The sequence below is a fragment of the Bombus vancouverensis genome, chromosome 11 (genome assembly GCF_051014615.1).
Source record: "Bombus vancouverensis nearcticus chromosome 11, iyBomVanc1_principal, whole genome shotgun sequence".
Classification (NCBI taxonomy): Eukaryota; Metazoa; Arthropoda; class Insecta; order Hymenoptera; family Apidae; genus Bombus; species Bombus vancouverensis.
Window position 1 is genome coordinate 5,491,692 of NC_134921.1, and position 26,241 is coordinate 5,517,932.

The following is a 26,241-nucleotide window of genomic DNA, read 5'->3' on the forward strand; positions in this document are numbered from 1 at the left end:
CAGACTTCCGACGTGCCTATTCCCAAAAGCGAACCGAAATGAGCTTCATTCCGTAGGATTCAATCCTATCAATCGTGCAATCCCTTTCGTCGATAAAGATACTGGTGAAACCTTCCAATACCAATCGTTCCAATGGGCATTTAGTTACGAACGCATTAAGCCAGGATGCGTGTTTGGAAGTTCCAGTCACGATTTGTGTTCAAGACGACGGTCGTCGCGACGAGAAGGAAAAAAACTATCTTTGTTAGATAGGATTCCCGTGAATTAAGTAGAAGCATATCCTGAAAAATAGTTTGATCAGGTTCGTGGAATTTATTTGATGTTATTGAGAGGACTATGCTATGAGAACCAGGCGATGAGAGAAATGAGAACCGAGAAATGGACGATGAAATTGCGAAAGGAATGACTATTGTTAAATTAATGTAAGAGTTGCTTGAATTGCAATAATCTATCCTATACTACCCTGCAATAATCTATAATCCTATACTATGATAGTAAAATATGATAGTAAAATATAGAAAGGATAATTTTATGAAACAGTAGTTTGGGGATTATTACGCGGCATTGAAACGATAATGTGTCGTTTCGAGAGAATGTGTTTCGAAAGTTGCTTTGGAAACTAGTATTAATCGATCATCAAGTTGACAATGTTGTTATGTCCTAATCCTATCCAAAATATTACACAATGAATTTGGTTCACAAACTGTCTATGAAGTCTTTGCTATAACTTTGCTAAACAAATTAAATATCAATCAGTATAAATGCGTTTATCCCCTCCATCCGCCAAAAAAAGGAAAATAAAACCATAAAAATACAAAATGGTCTTTGGAGTTGTGCCAATCAATCAAAGCTGTATATAGCTAGATATAACGTAACACTCGCAGATGCAAGAAATCTAATGGCAATATTCCAAACCTAACTGGCCAATGGTTAGGTTTTAGTATCCGTCCCAACAATGCGGATTTAATGGCAAGAGTCCTAGTAATGCGGCTACATTCCGAAATTTCGAAAATGATCAATATTTGCTCGAATATTCAGCTCGATGATACGTCGTGATTAATAACTCCGATAACGATCGTAATAGCAGATAGTTAATTAAAAATTCCACGAAAGTAGATTTGCATCTATCACATGATTTCAATGGTTTAACGATGGTTCTCTGGTGATCTTGATTATATAACCTCCATTGACCTATTATAATCTATTAGTAGAACTGAGTGTCAATGATTTCGGCAATGGCTTATGACCTTTATTATTTATTATATATTATTCATTATTACAATACAGATATTCATGGAAATCTATATTTTCATCAACGTAACTCAAGAAGTAAAATTTAATTTTATGACGCGTTTCAAAATATTATGTCCTTTTCGTTTGACATCTAAATCGAATGCGTGAATGAAATTCTTTTAGTGGTGGTTTCAAAAAATAGCTATCCATTCTAAAGGATATATTGTAGTTCAAAAATGTATAAATTATTAACTTAATTATTCTTTTCGAAAAACAATAATCGTATCTAGATTTAACAGGAACTTGTTCCATCCATTAAATTTCGAAATGAATGTCGTACTATGAATATTGTATACGTTATGTACATTCTTCAAATTTGTGCGACTTTCTCATAAATACTCGAATATCCGCAGTTTAATTCTTGAAAATGGAATTCAGAAATTGAAACGAAGGAGCTCGTATTCTTCCTAATCTTTATTCATTAATACTAGAACTGAAATAATGAAATCAAACAAACTTTATTCTTTTCAATTTGCAATCGTTAATAGTAAACTTCGAAGACTGAAATCAAAATAAGTTTATTCTCGTCAATCTTTAATTATCATTAATAATACAATTTAAAGACAGAACTGAAGAAAGTTTTATTCTTTTCAATCTCCACTTCCATTTCTTTGAGTAAACTAATTTTTCTACTGGACTAAACCTATATAGTTCAAATTACGTCTACGTTAAGTTAACAAATAATCCATAATATATCCAAACTTACTATGCTACGTTTGCTTTCAGGACCAGGATATGTTCGTCACGGAAGGCAGGTGATGCGGCGGAACAACGGTTGGTTGGCCGTCCTGGCCGTTTCACTATTGCTGTCGATTCTACGTAACAGCTTAGCGGGTGAACGTTATCCGCTCGATTATGGTAACGCCAAGCTGCCGGTTAACCACAGCAAAACCACTTACGGAACTTACAACTCCAACAAACCATCTTTAGACTCGCGGAAATACTTAAATCCTTCATCAGTTCCAATTTCATCAAAATCATCGACCTCGACAACAACACCACTACAATCTCATTTGCACATCAATAAGAAAAATACTATCTTGTCGAAAGGCGAGACGAAAGCAATAACACGGCGAGCTACGAAGCTCAGCGATATAAATCTGCCTGGTGAAAACTTCAATAACTATTGGTCGATCCATGACGATCTTCGCCAATCCAAACTCGTCGATCCCAACGAACGATCTCGTAACGTTCGAGCAAGCGAGTCTAGTGAACAAGTTGCCGAAGGATCGAACAGTCTCAGCTTGGAAATTCCCGAACAACCGCGTTTATCCTCCTGGATACCTCGCGGCGCGATAAAGAACATATCCAGGCGGATCAACCGCGTGAGACTGCCTGAATCGTCTAAGACGCGAGAACATAAAACGACGACGGAGGTGATTCGAAGAGGAAGCGTGCTACTGGACAAAGGATATCCGTATTACGATCACGTCAGGGCGATTTCGCACGATGACGACTCGTTGACGACTTCCGAAGGGCAGATCAAAGGCATTAAAAAACGAGAACGTTCAATGAGAGATTCTCATCAAAGAAAAACATCTGATAAAGCGAATGCCTTGCAAATTATACCAAATATTAGTCTAGGGGAGACTTTCAAGGATTCAAAGAGCCAAGATGAGAGACAGAAAGTCATTAAGAAACGATTTTTAACTGGCTACTCTGTGTTCTCTGTTTCTCTCAATAGAAAGTTAAATGGGAATTTGAAAGTGAATAAATTGATTATTGCAAGAAAATCGAAAGGTAGACGCGAGAATGGTAAGAAGAGATTTAGACGATCGGTCCGGTATGTGAAAAAGAAACCGAGTCGAAACATAAATCTCGGGCCGTGGTATGCCCCACGTGATTCCAGGCTTTCGAATAGCGATCCACGAAATGACATATTCAAGACAGGACGCGGTAACCATCATTCTTCGAGAGCCGAGGGTTTCCGGCACCATTCAGCGTCTCATAAATCAATGGCTGCGCGCCGTCACGCGGAGAATACACGCGAATTTAATGGAATCTCGCCGAAACAGAGATCAACGATAGGACACGACGACCTAGGAGACAAAGGCACCTATTCTTCTTCGATTCGAGAGAAGAGGAATTTCGTTTTAGCCGGTGATACTACCGATTCATTGCCTGAAAACGAAACTTTGGAGAATGTTACTTTCCATGGAACAATGAAGAGTTCTTTGGAAAATGAGATAAACAACCACGAGGGAAATATCGTGGAAGAATTGAAGTATGATTTGGTTCAAGATAATTTCACAGAAAATTTGATCGATCAAAGGAAACACAAGTTAGAAGAATTGGATGGAAATAATACAAAAGTATACGCAGTTACTTCAAAGTTGAGGAGTGAATCACATTCGAAAAGACATAATTTCAGTATAGATTCAATTAACAGAACAAAATTGGAAGAATCCAGTGCATCGAGTGGGAATTATTCAAATTTAGTAGCAAATATTTTAACATCGAGTAACGAATCCAGTTTAAGGGGCGATGATGTAAATCCGGTTTCAGTTAACAGAACAAAATTAGAAGAATCAAATGTTGAAATTTATTCACACCTAGATTTAATTAACCAAGCAACATTAGAAGACGTAAATACATCAAAAGGTAATTATTCACGCTTAATGACAAGTATCTTCACATTAACCAATAAGTCTGATTCAATAAACCACGATACAAATCCAGATTCAATAAACAAATCATTGGTAAAATCGTATATTCCAAATAGAAATTATTCAAAGACGGATACATTAAAAGCGAGCAATGAATATTCATCCACAATCCAAGACACAAGTATAAACTCGATTGACAAAATAGAATTGAAGAAATCGCTAAATAACCAAAAATTTGCATCAACAGCACCTACCACAATTAATTTGCGATTAAACACGGACACTCGAAATTCAAACAACGAATCTGTGTTAATGAGTCCGAATACGAACAACGATCTAATTGATGGAATGGAATTAGACGCGTCGTGGGCGGAGATTGACGAGAACCAGGAAGGCGCTATTCAGACAGGCGAGGAAGAAAGGTCTACGCTAAGTAGCGTGACAAAGGAGTCTGAGAACGTATTCGTGAATTCACCACGCGGCTCGGTTATGGCTCAAAGGAATTCCACGCATCTAAGGCACGATATGAAGAGTCTAGCCGAAGGAAGCTTTGTCTTCAAGAGCAATGGCCTCTTCCAGGTTACCGGAAGGAACGCTAACGATCCATTCAGTAACTCGTCAACGATGCAACACGGAAGAAAAATGGCCGAGAGTTTCAACGTAAATACACTTCCTGATCAATTGCTTGTAAATAATGAGAAACAAACTGAGTCGAAGCTGTCTTTGATACCATTTCAACTACCAAATGTGTCTAAAACCGTTACTTTTAAGGAAGAAGAAAACGCCAGTAGTAGAAGCAATGATAAAGTGGTCTCAAAAAGTAGTAAAATCAATGATAAAGCGGTCTCTGTATCAGACAGCCAGGAATCGAGATCAATCGGGCACGACGAAGGAAAAAGTAACCAACGACGGCTTAATGGTTCCCTAATCGTTCTCGGAAAAGACAAATCTGTTGGCTCGAGACCTATAGAGCTGCTGGATCAAAATACTCCGACGAACATCGACGAAATTAAGGCTAATGAACCGACCATAAGATCTTCCTTGAAAAATGACAAAGGAGCCGACGAGTTGGCTGATGAAACTACGAAAGACGTTAATCCTGTCGAAAGGGGCAAAAAGACCGTGGACAATCCTAAAGATCGAGTGTCAGAAGATTCTACCACCTTGAGCACAATTCTGATCAACGATCGTTTTTCAAAAGAACGAAAGTCCAGATCGTCGAAAATTGGAACCTCCACGAAGCTTAGACGTGATTTCACTATGGAGGTCGAGGGCACGGTAGTTAGCGAAACTTCCACGTCGATACTGAATAAACATGGGGTTGGTCAAAACAACGTTCCGACTCTAAACATTGATCCCATGCTGTCAGAAGCTGGTAACGATACAACTGCCGCTTCGCATGTTACGTTGAACGATTCATTGAAATTTGTCTCGAGGAATTCGTCCATCGTACTGACCTTAATGGATCAAACTACAAAGGATTATTTTCTTGCTACAAACAACGTAATGCTTTCATCGACTGGAGTCGATCAAATGCATATGGACATCGAAACGTCGACTATTTCGTTAAGTAACGACGAGGATCAGTTATTGAGTTTCGATACGATCGTCACGTCATTGGAACCAAATGACGAAGACTCTCGTGTGACGATGGAAGATGTGCCTTTACGTAATATAGATAATTCCTCGCACAAACTGCAATCGGAGGAACCTCCGTGGCCAGTTAAACACAGCGCTGTGGTAGAAGGTGATTTAGTGTTGGGTGGTTTGATGATGGTGCACGAGAGAGAGGACTACTACACTTGCGGTCCAGTGATGCCACAGGGTGGTGTCCAAGCACTCGAGGCTATGTTGTATACCTTAGACACACTCAACGATCGTGAAATCGTGCCCGGTGTCAAGATTGGTGCACATATTCTCGACGATTGCGACAAGGATACATATGGTTTGGAAATGGCTGTAGATTTCATCAAAGGTACGTACATGCACATGTTTATTTGTTTACTGATTGAGGACTGCTGATTAATTTATACTCGGTACCATTAGTAATTAATAGCGTGATTGACGGATGGAGCTTATTAGAGATTCGAAGTGTTTATTCGGTTCGATTGATTACATCAACGTCATCGACCCATTAGGCGAGTGTCGTTTATAGATACAATTCCATTAGGAGATATTGGTTAAATTATCTGTATGTAAAGTGCATTGAAAGTGCATTGAAATAGATTCTTTATAGAAATTTCTAAAACATGTTCGATCAATAAATTCTTCATGAAACGTTATTAGGTGAATTAGATAATAGAAAAAGAAATTTTTAAGTAAACACACCCTTCATTTGTAGGTAGATAAAAATTTGTGTAACAATCGATAGAGAGCAGATCAATTATATATAAAAATGTCGAAATATTTCGAAAGATAGATTCGATTAATTTCGTATCATGGAATTTCTAAGAATCGAAAGAAACTTTAAGCTCGGGAAAATCTTTTGGAAAAAGTGTATTAATAATTTTAATTATGAATACGGAATTATATGTAACTTTGATAATCTTCGTAATCACCAAGAGAATTATTACATTAAACTACGAGTTTGGATATTGGTTCTATGTGAATAGGAAAAAAAATATTATTTTTTAGATATGCAGCTGAAACATTATTCAGAATTTGTCTGCTTCTGAACGACCCTGAAAATGTTATCTCGTCGAGTAATAAATAGAAGTGCTTACAAATTACGTCTCGAGAAACTTTTTCCATATCTTTAGCAATACTTCGCAAGAGAGCGTTAAAAGGGAGAGACATCGTATGGCAAATTCGTCTTTCGGGTTCAACTTTCCATGAGAAACAAGAGAAGAAGCTTGCATCCCATTTAATTTCATTCACTTCGCAAATACGAAAAGTTCCGTCGAAATTGGTAGTAGAAAACCTGACGAAGGACTACCAACAATTGAATAAAATCACCGTTTAATCTAAATTTTATTGAGTGCCATTGGAAACCACACGGGAAAAATATGACAAGTTCTAACTTTCATGTCACTTAATAGCTAAAGAAAACCATGAAACAGTATAAAAAAGGAATAATCTGCTAGATTCTTTTATTTCTATAAGAAATAATTCTTTTGAAAATTATTAACAAATTCACAGTATGCTGTAAAGAACGAATAATATTAGTTTGGTTAATTACTCTGCGCAACTAATGTTATCAATATTTTTTTAATGTTTGTGAAGCGGACAAAGACACAAATTTAATCCCAAAATCAAATGCAAAAATAGCTTTAAGGTGGAACTGGTTGTTAACATACTGAATTTTAAAATGTGACATTACGATTTTCAGCTTTGGTCTTCAATTGCTTTCTGATATCGAAAACAAGAAAAAAAGATGCAAATATGCAAATGCAGGTTACACGTAATACATTGTATTCGTAACATTGTTACTTTGGAATCCATTGTTTCGGAAATGATAAATAACAATGGCCATGAACCGGAAGGATGAAGTTTTAAATAAATATCAAAGTCAATATGAACAATCTTGTGGTATTGAAAGAGGGATAAAAAGCAATTAAAACAAGCTGCCTATTCTTTCTTCAAATAATATAACCAATCTCAATTGATCTTTCGATGTCAGCAGTATTTCCCAATATTTTCCATCAAATGTGACTATACCCATGGTATGGTAGCATTTGGTATGAGAATGGAAAAAAGATGTAAGATTTTCAAATTTAATTAATTCCTAAGCATTTATAAAATAAACAAAGTATTGCTAAGATAAATTCATAGTTCTATAATAATATAGAATTATAATATATACAGGCATATCTTCTATTTACTATGAAAATATTACACTCCGTAAGTCTTTTACAAAATGATCGATTACTCATGTGAATTATTTTCATAAATTGTAGAAAATGTTATCGGATCTTCATAACCATTAAAATAATAATAGAAAATCTAAAAAAACTGAACGGAGTTTCTATGCTTTGGTTCTGAGATTGAAAACAGCTTTTCATTCTAAACATTCTATTCTATTTTCTGTTTTATTTAATTAATTTCTAATATAACAATAAAATAAAATAAATAAATAAGATAAAAAGATCTAGAAATGTTTAACGCATTAAAAATATATAATCCATTCCTCTAAATTTCAATTTACTTCCGTTTCAACTTAATTTCATTCGTCATGAGGAATGGAAGATCTCTCTGTTGTATTATAAGAATAAAACATGAGAGCTTGCTTTTGTTTAAAACGAAACGAAAATTACAGTTGTCATTTATGTTCTCCTACAAAACTTCTCGAATGGACAAGTCTCGGCCCATCGTTACCTCATAGTTTAAAGCCTTCGTGCGAAGTCGGGTTTGTTTTTGGAGGAAGATACTTTACAAAACTTGAACATATCTCCCTAGCGGAAAAAGTTGGCGCCTAACGCGAATAGTAACTCAAAGAAATAACGAGCTACCCTGGACGCGACATTTTGTATGGAAAATTTCGTCTCTTAACGAACTATTTCCCGAGGCAACAGTGAAATTTCAGCAACTTTCTCCTAACTTCTCCCTTTTTCTCTCCCGTGTTCTATGCTAATTTATTATATCCCGCGGAATGTCTGGATCGTGTTTACTATATAAATCAAGCAAAAGAAAGCTTTGTCGAGTCAAAAATAAACGAACGAACGAACAGACATTGCAAAAGATGCTTTGTTATATTTTTTTAATTTTTTTTTATTACTATATTCTTTGGTCGGATGTAGTGGATTTAGCAAGTGAAATTACCAGGTTGGTTTTTTTTTAAGTAAATATGACGACGATTTCAAAGCTTCGTTCCACCGTTCATTGGAATATACTCCGGACCCAGATATTTTGTCAATGCCAAGGTCTTAATTTACCGTTTGTACGCATCGATTGATGCTGCGAAGCGGTTTGATAGATTCCACGAGCGTTTCACGCTTCCTACGTGCGAATGCAAACCACAACGGCGATGCGGCAATTGTAAAACTGCATTGCTGGAAACAGTGTAACAGAGATAACGATTGCACCACCGATGTATCGATATTAAATAAAAATCACCGGGCATGTTGCAGCAGTTTTGGAGAAAATGAGATCTTCGAGAGGCAAATGTCTTTAGTCTATAATTCCTAGAAGTTTTATAGCGAGTCTTTGGAAGTTAAATCCCGTGTTCCTGCTGCATCCTTATGAAATATACATATGTATTACTGTGTACTATTATGTGCTATTATATACTATTTTATTTTTTTATTTTTTATTTTTATTTTATTATGTAGTTATGTACCATTCTGTGAATTTAGGAGAATTTTTACATTAAACATATAGAAATGTTGCATTAATTTTTTAAATTTTCGTCTATTTTCTTTTGCTTTAGCTATTTCACTGTATTATAAAATTTCAATTTATTATGTCTTATTTAAAATCTTCCACTTCGATAATTTTTGCAGCCGTGTAACGTGGATTAAAATTCTATGGAAATATTTATAATATAGATAAATTAAAAGGTTGTTGGATATTCAGTCGCATTTTCCAAATAAGATACGTTACTCCAAATAAGATAAGATACGACATTCGTACGTAATTCCACAGGCGATTAAAACAATTAGGGACGCGCAAAATTTTAATTAACGTGCACAATAATCCTACAATCCGGTATGCTAAACTTTCGACTCAACATCCTCTAAAAATATTATTCGAAAATCTTTTGTATACGATAACAAGCGAAAACATTAGCGAAGATATTTTTCCCTTTATGGATTTAACCACTTAGGTACAATGTGCCACTATAGTGGCTTTCGCGAATGTCATTACGACGCGCCACTATAGTGACTCATTCTACTACTCATTCGCTCACCATTTGAATTAAATAATCTTTTTCATTTGTCTTGCTTCACACTTTTCTTGTCCTCGCAACGTTTTCTAACAGTGATAAAAATATACAGACAGAATAAATAGTCTTTGTTATTGATATGCCAGTATCAAATATCAATTGTTGTTTTCCGTTAAAATAAATATACCATAATTAGATGCTCTTTTTAACATGACGATCTGCATCCCTATAATTTTTTACAATCTTCAACCTCAAAATGTCGCTTCATAATAGAAAACGAAGAGCAAATAAAATGTTTTGCTATATTCTTTAAACGCATTCTTTGATATGTGATTTCTTAATATACTATTGCTAGAAAAGGATTGATTTGGAAAGTTTCGCTTTGGAAAATTGTAGCGAAATAAAAGATTTCAATTATTCATAATTCTACGAAAAAGATTAAAATATTCTACAATGTTGTTTTAATCAGTTTTTTACTATTGTGTTTTCACAATATATGCGATATTGCTTCGTCTACACGTTATTACCGAACAAAAGGTAATACAGTAAACGTAGCGAATAACATGAAGCGAATATAACCTATACAGGTAGAAAACATGAATTAGATGGTGCTATTAAGTACTACTCAAAAGGCAGAGTATGCTAATTAAGGGATGGGAGACGTGAAAAAACTTTTTACCTGCTTGTGATGCACTGTTATGTAGCTCTTTGACGTAATAAATAATAAGTACTCTTGCGTTTGTAGTACATGGATGTGTCGCAAGGTGGCCTATAAGATATTTGTTTTCTCGCTAGTTGTCGCAAAAGCAGTACGTTGCTATATAAACAGCAAACAAAGCGTAACTATCGTACTTCCTTCGGAAGTAACACATACCTTCGCATACACGTACTGTAATGTTGTGAGGTACACCCGGGTGAATAGGTGGTGCGCCAGTGAAGCTCTTGTAATTGTTATCTTTTGTACTTTCTTGTAAATCAGGTGTTAAATAAATACAAAAATTTTTTTATTTTATCATCTCTACGTGTAATGAAAGTTTCTACATATTTATTTCGGCGATTAGGATCCACAATTCTCAACATGTAAAATGCATTCAGCGTAATAAGAATCTAATATGATAAACAGTTAATGTTAATGTTTTATTTGAGACGAGGATGTAATGTCAATGTTTTATTTGTAAAAGAGGAAGTCATATACATCGAACCCCGGCGACTTATATCGGGGTTCCACGCACTCGTACTGTAGAAATATCGGCCCCAGTAAGCATATCGGCATAGCAAACTACGCGTAATACGTTGGACAACTTGATAATAACTTGCGGCCCCGAGTTTCAGATCACCAAATTTATTCTGCGGTGATTGAACGTCCGGAATACGAAAGATTCTAATAAACGATTTCCGTTCCCGGGAAAATTCAAAATGTCAAAAGTTCACCCTTAGACTGTAAACGTTCTTACGATACTCTAACTATAACTCTAACTCCGACTTTCGTGTCCGATGCATTTTTCAGTGGGTAACACTTGTTAGAAAAATCCCAAAAAATTCGTATAATATCTTCAAATGTTTTGGATTAAGGTTATCATAAATCTTTTATCAAATAATTTTTTTAGGCAGGGGGCTGAGAAGGTTTTCTACCTGCTCCCTTGCGAGCATCTCGACTCGGTCAAAATAACTTAGACATGAAATACCCACCTCTACGGTTCAAGGGTTAAATTTTCTTCATCTCTTACGTTCTTGTACTCTTTTCCTTGAACAATACAACAGCAGATTATTACATCGCGACGGATGGCATAGGCGAAAGAATAATCTACTGCACTAACGATAATACACAAAAGTAGTTGAACATTTTCATGGAATTTTAGATAAATTTTTCACACTTTTCATAAATGTATTAATATGTGTCATACGAAGCATGAAATTTCATTAGCATTCTAATAAGACTCAAAACTTCCAAATGTTTTATATAACACACGTAACATATACCTAAATGCTTTCTATGGAAAATACAAGTACCTTTACGAGCTACCGTAATGATGGATGAGAGACATATAGGAACTTTTTTGTGGTGTACCATTATATAGCTCTTTAATAGACGAAGTGCATGAAATAAATAGAAAATTGAACGAATAGCATGTGAAATTAATGATGATGAAATTAAAAACACGAAAGACACGATAGACTATTAAGTCTCCTTCAATTTGCCGCTACTACAGAATTTTACTTTGAAGATTATTAACATACATTCAGAATTATTATCATGTTTTAATGCATTCTACATAGATTACCTGGAAATATTCATAATGGAGCTTTCAATTTTTAAACATGATCATGGAACTTATTGTAATCTCGAAGCTTAATTCTTCTGTGCTCAATGCTATATATTAAACATTGTAAAGTCGTAAGTTATTAACACAAATACAGTAACAAGTTATTGATTGCATGTACGATAAATTTATTTGTATCTGATAAAACCGATTGCAATTTTAGTATGTCGTGTCTTAATTAACAATTAACAATTAATTAACAATTAATAACGTATTAATTAACAATTAATAAATAAAATTTTGATCATAACTTAATCAAAATTAAATTCTCAAAAAATTAATTGGTTCTATAAAAATGTTTATCGAATCGAATTTCTAACGTTTTTTACATTTTAGATTAATTTTCGAAGGAAATACAGCGCTACAAGCACCTAATATTGCGGAGGTTTTAAACGATAAGCTCTTTAGAATTCAATTTTCTTGAGGGCGATATCGCGGAGGTATCGCTGTGTCAGTTTACTACGAGACAGTTTGCATTCGTGATGGATATGCATTATATCACGACATCGTTCGCTGGTACGGAATTGAGTAATTAGGATCCTCTATTTCTCGAAGCAATCATGATCCCTATTCGAAACGTAGACTATTGTTCAATATCACATATCTCCACGCTGAAAGAGGAATAAATTGAAATTACTAAATTGAATCCTTCTTTACTGATTATTTGCAAAGGAAATAGTAAGAGAATTATTCAAAGGAATTGCTTTCCTTTCGTTCACAATTTATAATAAAGGTATGTAAGTATCAAGCAAGAACTGTCCTCTGCGGTCTATAAAAATTTATGTGTTCTCAAAAGGACACGGAATCGAATAAATGGAACACATGTAGAGTTAAAATATATTGCCGATGTAATCTGAATTTCATAAGGAAGATCGTCCAGAATTCAAGGGATATTTTCTTGGTATCCTCAAAAAGAAGTTCTCTCTATTTAAGTTTTCGCGTATAAAAGGACAGAAACCCAGTGATAAGAAATGACAAATAAGAAAGAATTAGTTTTTAGAACTTATTAGAAAAATTAAAGAGAATATACTATATAAATAGGCATTTTCGGTCTAATTGTTATTTCCACCATTTAAAAAATTTTCGAAGTTCCAAGAAAGTATGAAACAGTCATTGTTTCAATTTTATGCTAAAATTTTTCTTGAAACACAGAAAGTTTTAAAGAAAGTTCACTGCGACTGTAATTGGATCCAATTTAAAAATTTGATGACAAAATATCAAAAAAATGAGCACCGTAATATTCTACCAGCCACAGAGACATTTTTCCTAATTTATTAAATTGCACATTTTAATGAAACTAACAAGGATCCTTTCCACTTAATCCTTATTAGACTAAACATCTGAAACAATCCAATTTCTTAGAGCAAATTGTCAGCCGTGTACAAAGACAGCAGTTTGCGATTGTCACGATCCTAACGAAACGAATAAATTGAAATAAGCGAAACAATTTTCTGTCAATTCGACTTTGATGCAAGTTACTAATTTTAAAGCTTAATGTTCTCAAGAAACACAACGTAATCCTTGACAAAAGCGAATTTACTTTGGACGTTACAATTATTCATGTATTTCTAAGGGATCATGACGTAGGGGCGAATCGACAAGCATTGTATATAATCGAGCAGTCGATGATTTCGATACGACATGAATACGAAGATAGGGAACAAGACGTGCAAATAGTATCTCGAGAGCAGTCTCGATATTTCTCGATAGCAGAAGCTATTTTGCAAAGAGAGAAAAAGGCAAACCGATATCTTTTTCGACGATTTATGAAAACGCAAATATTGATGTAAAGTTTGAAAAGTATATTTAATCCACGGATATCAGGATGAATACCGTTTACTGTTAGCATCTTATTCATTTGTGGTCCAAATCTGATAAAAAAGGTTATAGTTTACTCCTGTTTTTATGATTTATAGAATCTACTGTGTAAAATGTAACGTTTATGTTTACAATTTCCTTAGAAACCAAAAATTTAATTTCTTATGAATCAAAACATTTTTCATCCATATGCCAGGTAAGCCATTCAGGAGTCATGTTGATTAACTCCATAAATTGAAAATTATATTATAGAAAATTGGTGATACAATAAACACTGTTTTTTATATTTTCCCTAAAATTCTCCATTTGTGTCATGTTTTTGTGCTAAATGGATTTATGTCAGTAAGTAATTTATTTCTTGAAAATTAAACATTAAAAACGTGTACTTATTTGAAGAAATGAAGAAAGAAACGAAAACTAGAGTGTTTTTTGCTCTATGACCGCTCCGAGTTTATGGCTTTTAGGAAGTTCATATGTCGAAAACTAAATTCAATTAAATTTCTTAAATTTCTATTCGTTATTATTTTAATTTTAAAGTTAGTATTTAAAAAGATAATTATTTGTTAATAAGAAATTCGTGAGATTAAAATCCTAAAAAGAATATATATTTCATACAACTATATTTATGTGGCATCGGCAAGCAAATTTCCTTTCTCATTCTGCGATTTTATTCTCCATGACAATCAGTTTTCAAATTCTAAAATCTGATGTGGAAAATAGAAATGTTCCGATAAAGATCGTGTCGATACAGAGCTTCCGAAGAGATTTCTACAGTATCCTGATAACTCAAATATCGTCTGTCGGTAAAGTCGTGGCATACTGCAAGCTCGAGTCGATAAGCTTTCGCTTCAACTCGCGTGGTCTTTTATCACAGATGAACAAGCTTTTTCATGTCACATGCGATGTTATCGACTTAGTTTAAGTAAGAATACAATATTAGCAGTGGTTGGAATTATTGTAAAATTAAATTTCCACATATTATGAATGAGGTGTAGAAGAGGATACTAATAATCACAAACGTTATATGTATACGTAGAATACTAGTTCATTTTTATTATAATTGGAAATGAAATAATTGAATCGAATCAATCATTAAAATTGATTGGAAAATGCTTGACAATTCCAAGTAAAATCTACTACATTGAAAAAAGTTGTCGAATATAATGGAAATTATTAGAAAGAATGAAATCGCAGAACCAAAGAAAATTCCAAAATTTTCCGGCAAATTTGATACATTACAATTTTAAGAATCAATGGCACTTCTGCTGGTAATCGAATAAACTTTATAATTAAATAAAAATCCAATCACGAATGCAGCCAATTAGCTCTATTACTTGCTACACAATTTATAATCTACGTGGTCTCATCGCTTAAAGGTTGCTGCGAATGGATACTCTTTCTAAGAACGTCTCATCGAAATCTAATAATACTTATTTTTAAAGAAATTTTTCTTTTGATGTCTCCAGTCCAGATCAGTCGAATCTAATTGACAACTTAAATTATATTATTTGAGTAATATGTAAGAGTCATATTAAAAGTTGTTAGTTATTGCACTAAGTTGGTTAGGCATGCGCTACTATGCACAAGTGTGGTAGAATTCGCGAGAATTGAACTTGTATTTGAGCTTAAATAATAATATTTTAACATTTAATCATTTGTGTCTCAAATTCTTCTCTATACTTCCTCTTCTTTGGTCATTTCGTTCATTCTCGTTTTCTATTTCCTTTCTCTATATTTATGGTTCCATATATCATTATATATCAGTGTTCTTATTTTCTAAATTTGATTTTTATTGTATTTTATTTTCAATACATGCTTCCTACATTCTATAATCTACAGTAAATAATAATAGTAGTGTAAGAATAACAACACCGTTTACTCCGTGGAAGTGCAACGTCTGAGAAATATCGTTTCTTACTACTTGTGCTCAATTGACCTTTCAATCCCAAACATTTAACACCACGACGAAGTGATGGTCGATGTAATGTACCTTACATTTTTATATGTTCGAATCCCTGGTTACATTTTCTGACGCAATCTCGTTGGTATTCAAGACAGTAACAGGTTTTATTTTAATACTTTTACGAGCAGCACTTAAAACATGTGTATGTGGATATTCGCCTATACCGACGCGAAAGTGTTGTTATTCCACTCTCGTTTATGCTCTTTATTCTTTCTTTTCTAACATTCCTTTGTTAACGCAAAACGTGTATATAAATTGTACACAGGAAACATACATTACTTCGCGCTATAAATATTTAAAAGTTACTTTTATTTGGCTACCAAGAATATACATAAACTATAGAACGAAACATGAAAAATGAGGAAGACTTTTTTATAGAATACGTGTTTTTCGGTGAATAAAAAGGAACTTTTATGTCACGGCACGTAATAAATACTAGTCGAAGAATAGCATACACGCAATGGAGAAAGTAAGAAAGTACTATTAAGCACAGGTCATGAAGCACGTTATCCTTTTTTTCCATTTTTGAGAAAGGTTGTATGAAGGAAGTGTGTATTATTTCGATTTTTGAAATGTCCATCATTAACGCTTGTCTTGTTAACACTCTGTTCTTGAAATTTTATTTTATTTATAAAAAAAGAAGTTCTAGAAGTTAAGAAATAATGTATATACTTTTTCGAATACGTAATTTAGATTCATTAGAAGACCTATGCAAATAAATTATGCATGTGATCAAATAAATTTAACTGCAATGCAGTGATAAATTATTAAACTGGGGATTAAAAAATATACATGAGTATATATATTCCGACTGATATAACTAAACTGTGAATTTTTATGCGTTTCAAGAATTTTTAAGTGCAGAGTTGCGCAGAATGAATATAATATGAAAAAATATATAAAATATCCAGAGTACAGTATTTTTTGTAATAAAATACTTGGTAGGTTAAACACGTTTCCATTAAGGTTCTGCATTTTTAATCATATTTTCAAAAATATGGATTTGCATACCATCTGCAATCTACATATAACGTTACAGCGAATTGATAAAAACTAGCAAATAAGATATATCATTAAAGTTTGAATATTCATCTTATTGAAAAGCTGATGAGGATTGAAACATACCTATATTGAATAATGATGATTGAAAAATCCGAATAACAATTAACCACATATTTCCCACGAACCTAATGAAATTTCCATCCAGTGTGAATTATACAGATGCAGGGATTGAAGCTAATAACGACATGGAGATAAAATCACGGAAGATTTGTGTAATAGAAGCTTCGCTGCTGAATGTTACAATGCAACTTTCTGACCTAGTTCCCAAGTTCTACCAATGTGTTAAAAATATTTGAAAATCCCTAATTTTCCTCATGTTACTCTTACCTATGTTCTGATGAATATTAATGAGCGTGTTCAAAAGCGAAACAATACGCTGCATTTTCTAATTACGTGTAGAATTACAACGTAGCAACTGTTTCACTGTGGTAATGCAATTATGTGAGTACTTCTCGAGGTGAAGTTAATTAGCATTAACAGAATAGATAATAATCGATGTTTCGAACATTCCACTAATTACTATTTCCTAAGATAATTTTGCGTAAAAGGAATGTTTCCTACTCAACGAATTATTTCATTCCCTATACAAAAGATATAATACGCAGTAAACTCTGAATATAACATGTACTAAACACTTAGCAACTCGATAGATAATATCAATATTTCATAAATTTATAAATTTATTACTATTTAGATATATTCTTAGGTATACGTCGGTATATTTACTGCTATTTCGCTGGTTCTACAAGAAAAAAATATTTTCTTATCCACGAAATATTTTGTTATTTCATTATTCAATAAATATTACATACACAATAAACCTTGGAAATAAAGAGCAGTAACCAATGAACAATTTCATCGACGTTACTGCTATTGTTTCAACAAACAATTATATATGTATATGCGTTTCGGTATCATTTCGGGTGATAAAAGGTATTCGCAACGACTAATCGTTGAATAACTAATTTCCTAATTGTTTGTATAAATTGGAAATATAAGGTTTGTTTCAGTAACACGTGAAGATATACGCGAATAAATTAACTACAATTCGCCTTATTTCCCCGCCAATATCCAATCGATATCGGAAAACACGAACTCTTGATTACGAGCTTTCTTTTTACTACGCTTACATACGAATGTTGTTATTATTCGCGTGTAAACGAGGATGAGGTTACACACAAATACGCAAAGATAACGCTCGTGCGAGGAATGAATGCAGTTATTTGTTACGAGTGTTTCTAGATGAGCAATCTGTGCCACCTAACACAGTTATTGCTAAAGATGCATGTATCGTATCTCTTTTAAATTTATTTCACAATTTTCTTTCTTCCAATTTACCTGTTTAAAAACTTTGTAGTCCTTTATAATCGAATAAATCATTAGTGAAATTGTTATTTCTCTACGATCGATGTTTTTTCGAACTGTTCATCAGTTTTATTATTTATGGCATCGTTAATGCTTGCATTATCAAGTTTGAATGTTCAATATATCGACCGAGGAAGCAAAAATGATATTTATTCTGATTCTGATTCCATTTTAAGTGCATGAAATGATCAAACCAAATAGAAAATGATGGTGAAATCGAAGTGAAGCTCGTAGAAAATCTGTTAGAAGAATAATAACCGTTTTGTTTAAATTTTCTATATTTAGAACAAATGGTGTGAATTCTGTTTTATATTATAGAAATGACAAGAATTGAAAAGAAACAATAAGAAATTGTGAAATTTCTGGTTTGTCCGTGTAGAAGCAAAATATTTCTGCATTTCTGTTACGAGTGTTTTTCTCTTTTTCCATTCGCGTTGCTTAAAAGCATGCCACTAACATTTCGCAACTAATAAATTATTGGTAGGTGTTCTTTCAAATGTTTTCTCTTGTGCAGCTATTTTAAGAATGTACTTTGCAGCACGGATCGCGTCGCGTAAAAGCAGGGGTCGATCTCGTTTGTGGAACAAACGTTTGAAAAAATTCAAGCTTCGAATTAAACGAGCTTTCGTAATGAAAATAATTACGCGATTGAAAGCACAAAATAAATTTTGAATCTGATATCCTAAAGTCAAACCTGGAAATTGAAACTAAATCTACGAAAATTATTATTGAAAATGAATCAATGAAAAGATGGTTAATAAATGTTACTTTCAATTAGGATATAAAATTTAAAGTTCTTCAACTAGTCAGGAGCTCGCTAAATTTATTAAGATAAAGTACCACCTTTCACGTTATCATTTTATCTTATAAAATTGTATAAAAAATATTTTTTCGAGAAGTCTTCAATTTTTGCATTTATAATGAAGTATTAAATTTATAAAATCCCACGCGATATGAGGTGACATTATAGTACAAGATAACAAGTGCACTTTAAAGGGTTAAAGAAGGAAATACGTCAGCGTTATCGAGTTTTTGAAGGATCCCAATTTTACCCCCTATAACGTAATAACGTAACTTTTCTTCTTTAGATGAAATATACCATTCTAGAATATAATTTTAACAACTTTGAAAATACGTGTTCTTGTATTTTATACTACTATTTTTATAAATATGGTAGGTTAGACTGCAGTAATTTATATACCAAGCTTTATTTAAGAATTATTTTTGACGCGACGTCACGGTAAGTAGAATAATCGGCTCATAGTCAGACATACTGAAAATGTCAATTTATACTTTTTTGTACTCTATATATGGAAGAGATATTGCTCAGAATAAGAAAGATTTTTCTCCTTTACCTGTATGATGATTTAACCATCGAAATGGAAACAAAATTTTCATATAACACATCAAAGATGCAGGCTATCATTCTAACGTCAATCGAACGTTAATTAAGATCAAATAAAAAGATGTCAAAGAAAGAGGAATAGAAGAGTATATTGCATAAGAACATTTTCGTTCATGCCTATTAGCACGTGAATGGTGCTTGAAATATTCCATAAACGGGCTACTAGAGAATCCGTCTCTCGTCAAACGATCCTTCGTTGAGTCGTCGACACTTGACCCATAGCAGAGAGCCAGTCATGCAAAAAAATAAAAAAAAAAATAAAAACGGTCGTATACTTTGTATTTACGAACACGATAGGGGCGGAGACAAAATTATGAATTTAGTTGATTTTTACAGCAAACCGAAAAATAAGCAACGAAACTTTTTATATCTGTAAGCCAGAAGAAGGAGGGTGAAATATCAGAAATACTTGGATAAAAGTAACACGAAGCAAAGCCTGGGAGACAAATGGAGGAGCTTAAACAAATATTAGCAAATACGGTATTTGCCGTCAACACGGGGATTGACACTCGTTGAACAAAACAAAATTCGTATCGCTGCAAAATAGTAGATTGTTCGGTTATAAAACATACGGGAGGACCAAGCTCCATCGGATGATAAAAAAATCGTTAAATGGATAAAATAAAAAAAAACAGAAATTCTAATTGAAAATAAATAAAACAAATAAGTTAAAAAAGTAATATTTTTCGTCGTCTATATTCGCGAGAGAAACATTTAACGATGTTTCCTATAAATCGAAATTTTCCAGCTTTAAACCGGTTATATATTTTGCCATTGTGCACGGTTTCAATTCGATAGAGGTTTAATTGAATTTTTCGTTTCCGTATATTGCGTAAAAACGTGAGTATGCGCGCAGAATATTGAGCATATACAGAGTGTATTTAGGCTAATCAATAGTCAAACTATATCGATACATTGCATGGTTATAATTAAGTAAAAAAATTGTACAGTGATAAATTATTTAAAAATTTATGAAAAAGATCATATAAGACTCCCAATATCGTCTCCAATGTCAGTGTCCTTGACTTTTATGTGCGGATAACTTCAAAAAATAAAAATACATCAAACAAGTATTGACACATCTGATGAATTAATACAAATAGTTGACTGCTTCGTTGAGACGAAGCAAAATCAAAATAGCTTCACGAGGTGGTAAGTTCAATTTCTCATTAGATAGAAATAGCAAACATATTGTAACGAAGGATTAATGTCTAATGGTGATATCGTATATATAGCTATTGCTCATTTTCGGATTCGTTTCAAATTTTTCCAACATATATAGTTGTTTCTCGTTATAGTGCTAATAAAATTTCAAAACGTTTTATACAATACATAGAGTACATAAAAAATATCTAGAAATGTCCGAATATGTTCATGAACCATTGTATATAACACTTTTTCTTAATTTAACCCATAGAATATACTAAAAATATTTGGTTGTTAAATCCTACGACACTCTATATATCGATGTATTTCATTTCAACATATTATTGGTCGAACGATTGGAGAATTGCACGATCAATGGTCTCTCGACATAGGAATATTTAAACGCAACCGTGGTTTATGTAGAGGAAACATCAAACACAAGCGTACTCCTTTTGTGCCAATGAAATCGACTATATACGCGTCGGTTATTGAATAAAATCTCAGACGTGTTTCGCTAAACTAGTTTTATTGGATCCAACCGAAAGAGGAGGGAGAAGGAAGAAAAAAAAAAGGAATAATCACTGCGGCTAAAATTTTTACACTCTCGTGACGCGTTTCTCGCGAGTTTAATTAAATCTGAAATCATTCCTCTTCGCTTATTGATTTTCGATATTTAAAAAGGTATAGATTTGTTAATCGACGAAGGCTATTAGAATATAACTCTTTATTCACTGACCAACACAATTTCCTATCGAAAATTTATCAAAATATTATCATCGTACTTTATATAAATTAATATTAGTTTTTACACAAATACGATCATGGGATTAAAAATAGAATAAATTATGCACAATATAGAGGATAATTCGACATGAAAATGGACAATTTAGTTAAATATTTTATTTTTACGAATTAAATGCTTGAAAATTTCCTTTGGCAGATTAAAATATGAAAATAACTCGATATATTTAAGCAGTTAGAAAAATTTAACATTTTACAACTAATTCTGCTTTTAAAATATATCTTTGATATATTTAGCATCTAGAAAAAGAAGCAACTTTTTACAATTGCATTACAAGATACAAGTGTATCTGTACGTGTCTCCAATATATTTAACATCTAGAAAATGAATAATATTTTACAGCTGCTACTTCATCTTTTACAGTTATCAGTAATTCTCTTAACCACATTGCTACATGCAAATCCCTCTAAATATCGATTATTATTTATTAAATAAGCGCATGTATGTGTTTTTCATAACATAAAATTATTTCTCTTCCTGTATGTGATTATCATATCAATTAAATAAAATATTTAAATACTCCATATTGCATCGCATAAAATGATTAAATGTTACATAAATAATCTCAAAGATTCTTCAATTACAATATTACAACTTCAACGTGATATATTAATATCATATTGTAAAAGAAAAACGAAAATATTTCGCCATACCAACAGATATATTTTCCAGTAAACTAAACTATCATGCAACGAGACCAGGATAACTCTAGACGAAAAGATATAAACATTGCATCAAAATTGATTTAACTCTAATTCGGGATTCCAAACTTTACAAACTTCAGAGGAGAACAAATTATAATTGTTGTAACAAGGCATGGACTTAATATTATTTTTATACTATTATATTAACATAAAAAAATGTTTATCATTGGAAGGAATGAAAAATTTAGTACGGAAATTATGTAAAATGTCATTCTTTTATGAAAGAGTACACAACACGTTCTGGTTCAGAGTTCATCTTAAATTGTTCATCTTAATTTGTAACGAAATAACTTTCTCGTAAAAAGAACCTTAGGAATCCACAAGTATTCAACGAAATAACACGTTAAAACGAATTCTCAACACTGGAAGATCGAACCGTCGATAATCTGGAAATTCGCCTCACCTATGGTAATTATAGATAAGAAAGAACACGCTCTATTGAACCGGATCGTTGATTATACCTTGAACATCGGCCAAACACGTTACCAAGCGAAACTTTCGATAACTCATATCGATCTGCGTGAACTTTTTCCTTTTCTATGAGAAGCTTCACAGGTGGAGATATTTGATTTTCAAGTCTTTTACAAACGGACACGGAATATCTAAAAGCAAAAGAGGGTGGGGACAGATTAAGGGAGAGAAGGGCGAAAGGGTGTAATTACTCGCGAGTTTGTGGCCCGTTTGTGAAAAAAATAACCCTGTAGACTTTTCTCATCGTGTAAATATACCGGTCTTTGGCTGTTGTAAAGGATAATATTCACTTACAGTATCAGGGGATAAGAAGCGAACGCTCTTCTTAATAAACTCGCAGGCAACGTGTTCTGGGACGACCTCAGGATACGCGCCTTGTTCTTTATACCCGTCCCTTGCGAAACCCTCTCCAGTCATTAAAAGACCGGCTAACTTTCTTCAGAATTTTTATCCCCCAGCCAAGTGTACCGAAAGAAAAGCTTTGTCAAGCGGTTGTAACGAGCTAACAATAAACCGTCCTACAAACTGTAATACAATTCTATTGTAAAAACGAAGTGTACTGGGTGTTATATACCATTATGTGTGGCAATATACGACTAAAGAAGACTAAATATACGACGAAATATAATATACGACGAAGACTAAAGGAGAAGAACACAATAAGTTACATTTTTTGTTTGAAGGTTATAGGAGAAAGATGCGATAACTGTTTACATTTAGAAGTATTCGATTTTTAGATTTTAAACTTTCACGATAGCTAAATGGCATATTTATGAGTATTCACTTTTGGGTTTTAATCGTACTTTTATTAGTCAATTATGCACGTTCCAATCTTCTATGAACATTTCTATTCACTTCTTCAGAGCTGAAACAAGGCAACGCGTTTTACAGGCCTGCTTCGAAGAAGTAAACTGGAATGTTCACCAAATGCTGAAACAAAGCGCAGGATACTAATAAAGCTACCATTGAAACCTAAAGAACCACAAACTTTTTCTATACTCTTGTTCATTTCTTGATTTTAATATTGCGTTGCGAATAAATAGGGAAATTTTAATACAAGTGGATTGAAAATGAAGATAACTTGTTAAATTCAAAGATAGTAAATCACTTCAACAGTAGCTGGGTGTAATTGTCGAAACAAAAGATATTCTAATATTGTGACGATCTTCGGTGTTCCGAATATTATATCATGAATATTTCAAATATTTCGTTCTACTCAAAGTTAAATATAAAGTCAAATAAAAAGATAAGTTTAGTACCATGAGGCTGATGGGCAACGTATTTATACTTTAGACTTATCTTTTTCTTCCGAAATAAGAACGAAAAGTGCATGCAGGAGATCGGCATCAACTTTCGTAAGATTTAACACATCAACGGAACGAAATCCCGAGAGAAGCGGTACAAGTTTTAGTAAAAACCTAGAAACGAATCTCATCGAGTGAGTTCTTCCCTTCGCTGGTTCCACTTAATATCGGAACAGCCTTCTTGCCAAGCTTTTTCCCCTTTCGACCGCGGAAACACGCCCAGTTTTTATTCTCGTAGATTCGCGCGTGCAAATATCCAGAAAAATCAAGGAATATTGGATGGTTACTTCGAGCAAAAAGGAACGTAGAGGGAAAGGAGCATTCCCGGTCAAAATCCTCGCTCAGATGAAATTAGATTTTCAAATTTTAAAGCTGAGTTCTCTGTGTGGCCCGGTTCTGTTCCCACCGGATCCTACGTAAACGTGATATCGGGGAAAAAATCCTTTTACAGAAACTAGCAGCGAATCCCACTGTAAAAAGTATTGGCAACTATCACCGGATATTGATAGGGACAATAAGTAAGTTGTAGCTCTCGTACGAGGTCAAATCTACAATCTTCTCCTTTGATCTATTACGAATCTACCATATTTTACTTTCATCCTCTACATCGAGTTTAACTATTTTCAGATTGCAGATGTTCACGTATTTTTATATTTGGTAATTATTAGAAACTTGTAGTTATTATTATTACAAAAATATATAAAATATCTCAAGCAAACATCTGGTTATAACATTTATAATGTGAAACAAATTTTTAATTAGATTGCATTTCTTTAGTTTCACTTGTAAGAATATGAATTTATATAAAAATCTGCAGTCGAATAGTTATTCGCGTTAAGATCAGGAGATTGATCAATTCGACTAATCTCAAAATGATTCTTCGTGACCGTGGTCATTGCACAATTGAATAGCGCTTAAGTCCGAAGGACCATCCGAGTCGTGAATTTTCATTATTATGAATAATTGATTCTGAATAGTGACAGTGATGTGAACTACAGAAGTTCAACTTCTTCCCTCGGCAATGGCTATTTTTCTCCTGACCTTTACTCGAAATTGAACTATCTTCGTACAATTTATATCATTTAATATTGCATACTGTAAACGATGGAGAAAAACAAATATATAATGAATAAAATGTAATTATTACACCAGATCCTTTGACATTTGAATAATGTAAATATTCTTCCATAAAGGATTAACGAGGTCGATGAGGTATTATATCAAATATGTCAGTAATTAATGCATCCGTCAAAGAATGGCCGAAACAGTAGATATTATGAATGTAACGATCAATATTTAATTTCAAGATGAATTTCGTCTAAAGAGGACTGATAATTATTGAAGGAGTGGCTAAAGTCTAAGAGAAGGTGTCGAAAACCGTCAGGAAGCGGACTGAATGGAAGTCGATTACTAGATATTCACGGTTGACAGCTTAACGACTGGAGTTATCTCACGAGTGTATTATAGAAATCGTACCAGCGAGCATGCAATTCCATGGCAAATGACTCTTCGTTGAATCTCAAGGCCGGCAGAAATTTCTAACCACTCCATCGGGAGATTCTTAATTTTCTCCGACGTGTCCAACGATCGCCTCTATTATTAAACGGGGAATATAGAAATTTACAAATTATTATTATCTTTATTTCTTTTTCTAACAAGTTCGCGATAAAAGATTTTTAATTCGATCACAAGATAACAATGTAACTATGTACAAAGATTAACTACGGATTTTGATTAACACGGAATCTAACAATTTTGCAACTAGTTTGAGAAATAAGTTTCTTTTATTTAAGAACTTTTGTTCTTAAGAAAGTTTGTAAGAGCGTATAAACGTGCGTCTGTTAAGATGAAAATCGGCCTGAAATAAGAGACACAATGTAGACTTCGAAAGGATGGTCGATAAGACGCAGTAGACTACTCGTCTGACCAGGGACCCGCCTATACTACTTAAATCAGTAATTCTCGAGATACCCAGCCATATAAAGCACCTGTACAACATACCGATTACCTTAATCACTATTATTACTATTCTATCAACGTTTCATACGAAGGAGCGATAGATTTTTATCGAATGGCTGAAGAAGCTATGGAACAGAATTCAAGCGATAGAAAAATATTTATGAAACTCGATGTGAAACGTTATCAGTATCTGAGATTATA

General features: G+C 33.3%; 1 protein-coding gene and 1 long non-coding RNA gene across 2 annotated transcripts in view; one reads left to right on the forward strand and one right to left on the reverse strand.

The window, feature by feature from the left end:
- Nucleotides 1-26,241, reverse strand: part of LOC143303306 (uncharacterized) — a 341,397-nt gene that overhangs the window by 125,142 nt on the left and 190,014 nt on the right. The window lies entirely within an intron of this gene.
- LOC117159281 (uncharacterized) overlaps nt 2,052-26,241 on the forward strand; it is a 174,794-nt gene continuing 150,604 nt past the window's right edge. Inside the window, exon 1 of the mRNA XM_033338992.2 lies at nt 2,052-5,874. Coding sequence (XP_033194883.2) covers nt 2,052-5,874 — 3,823 coding nt within the window. The remainder of the gene's footprint in view (nt 5,875-26,241) is intronic.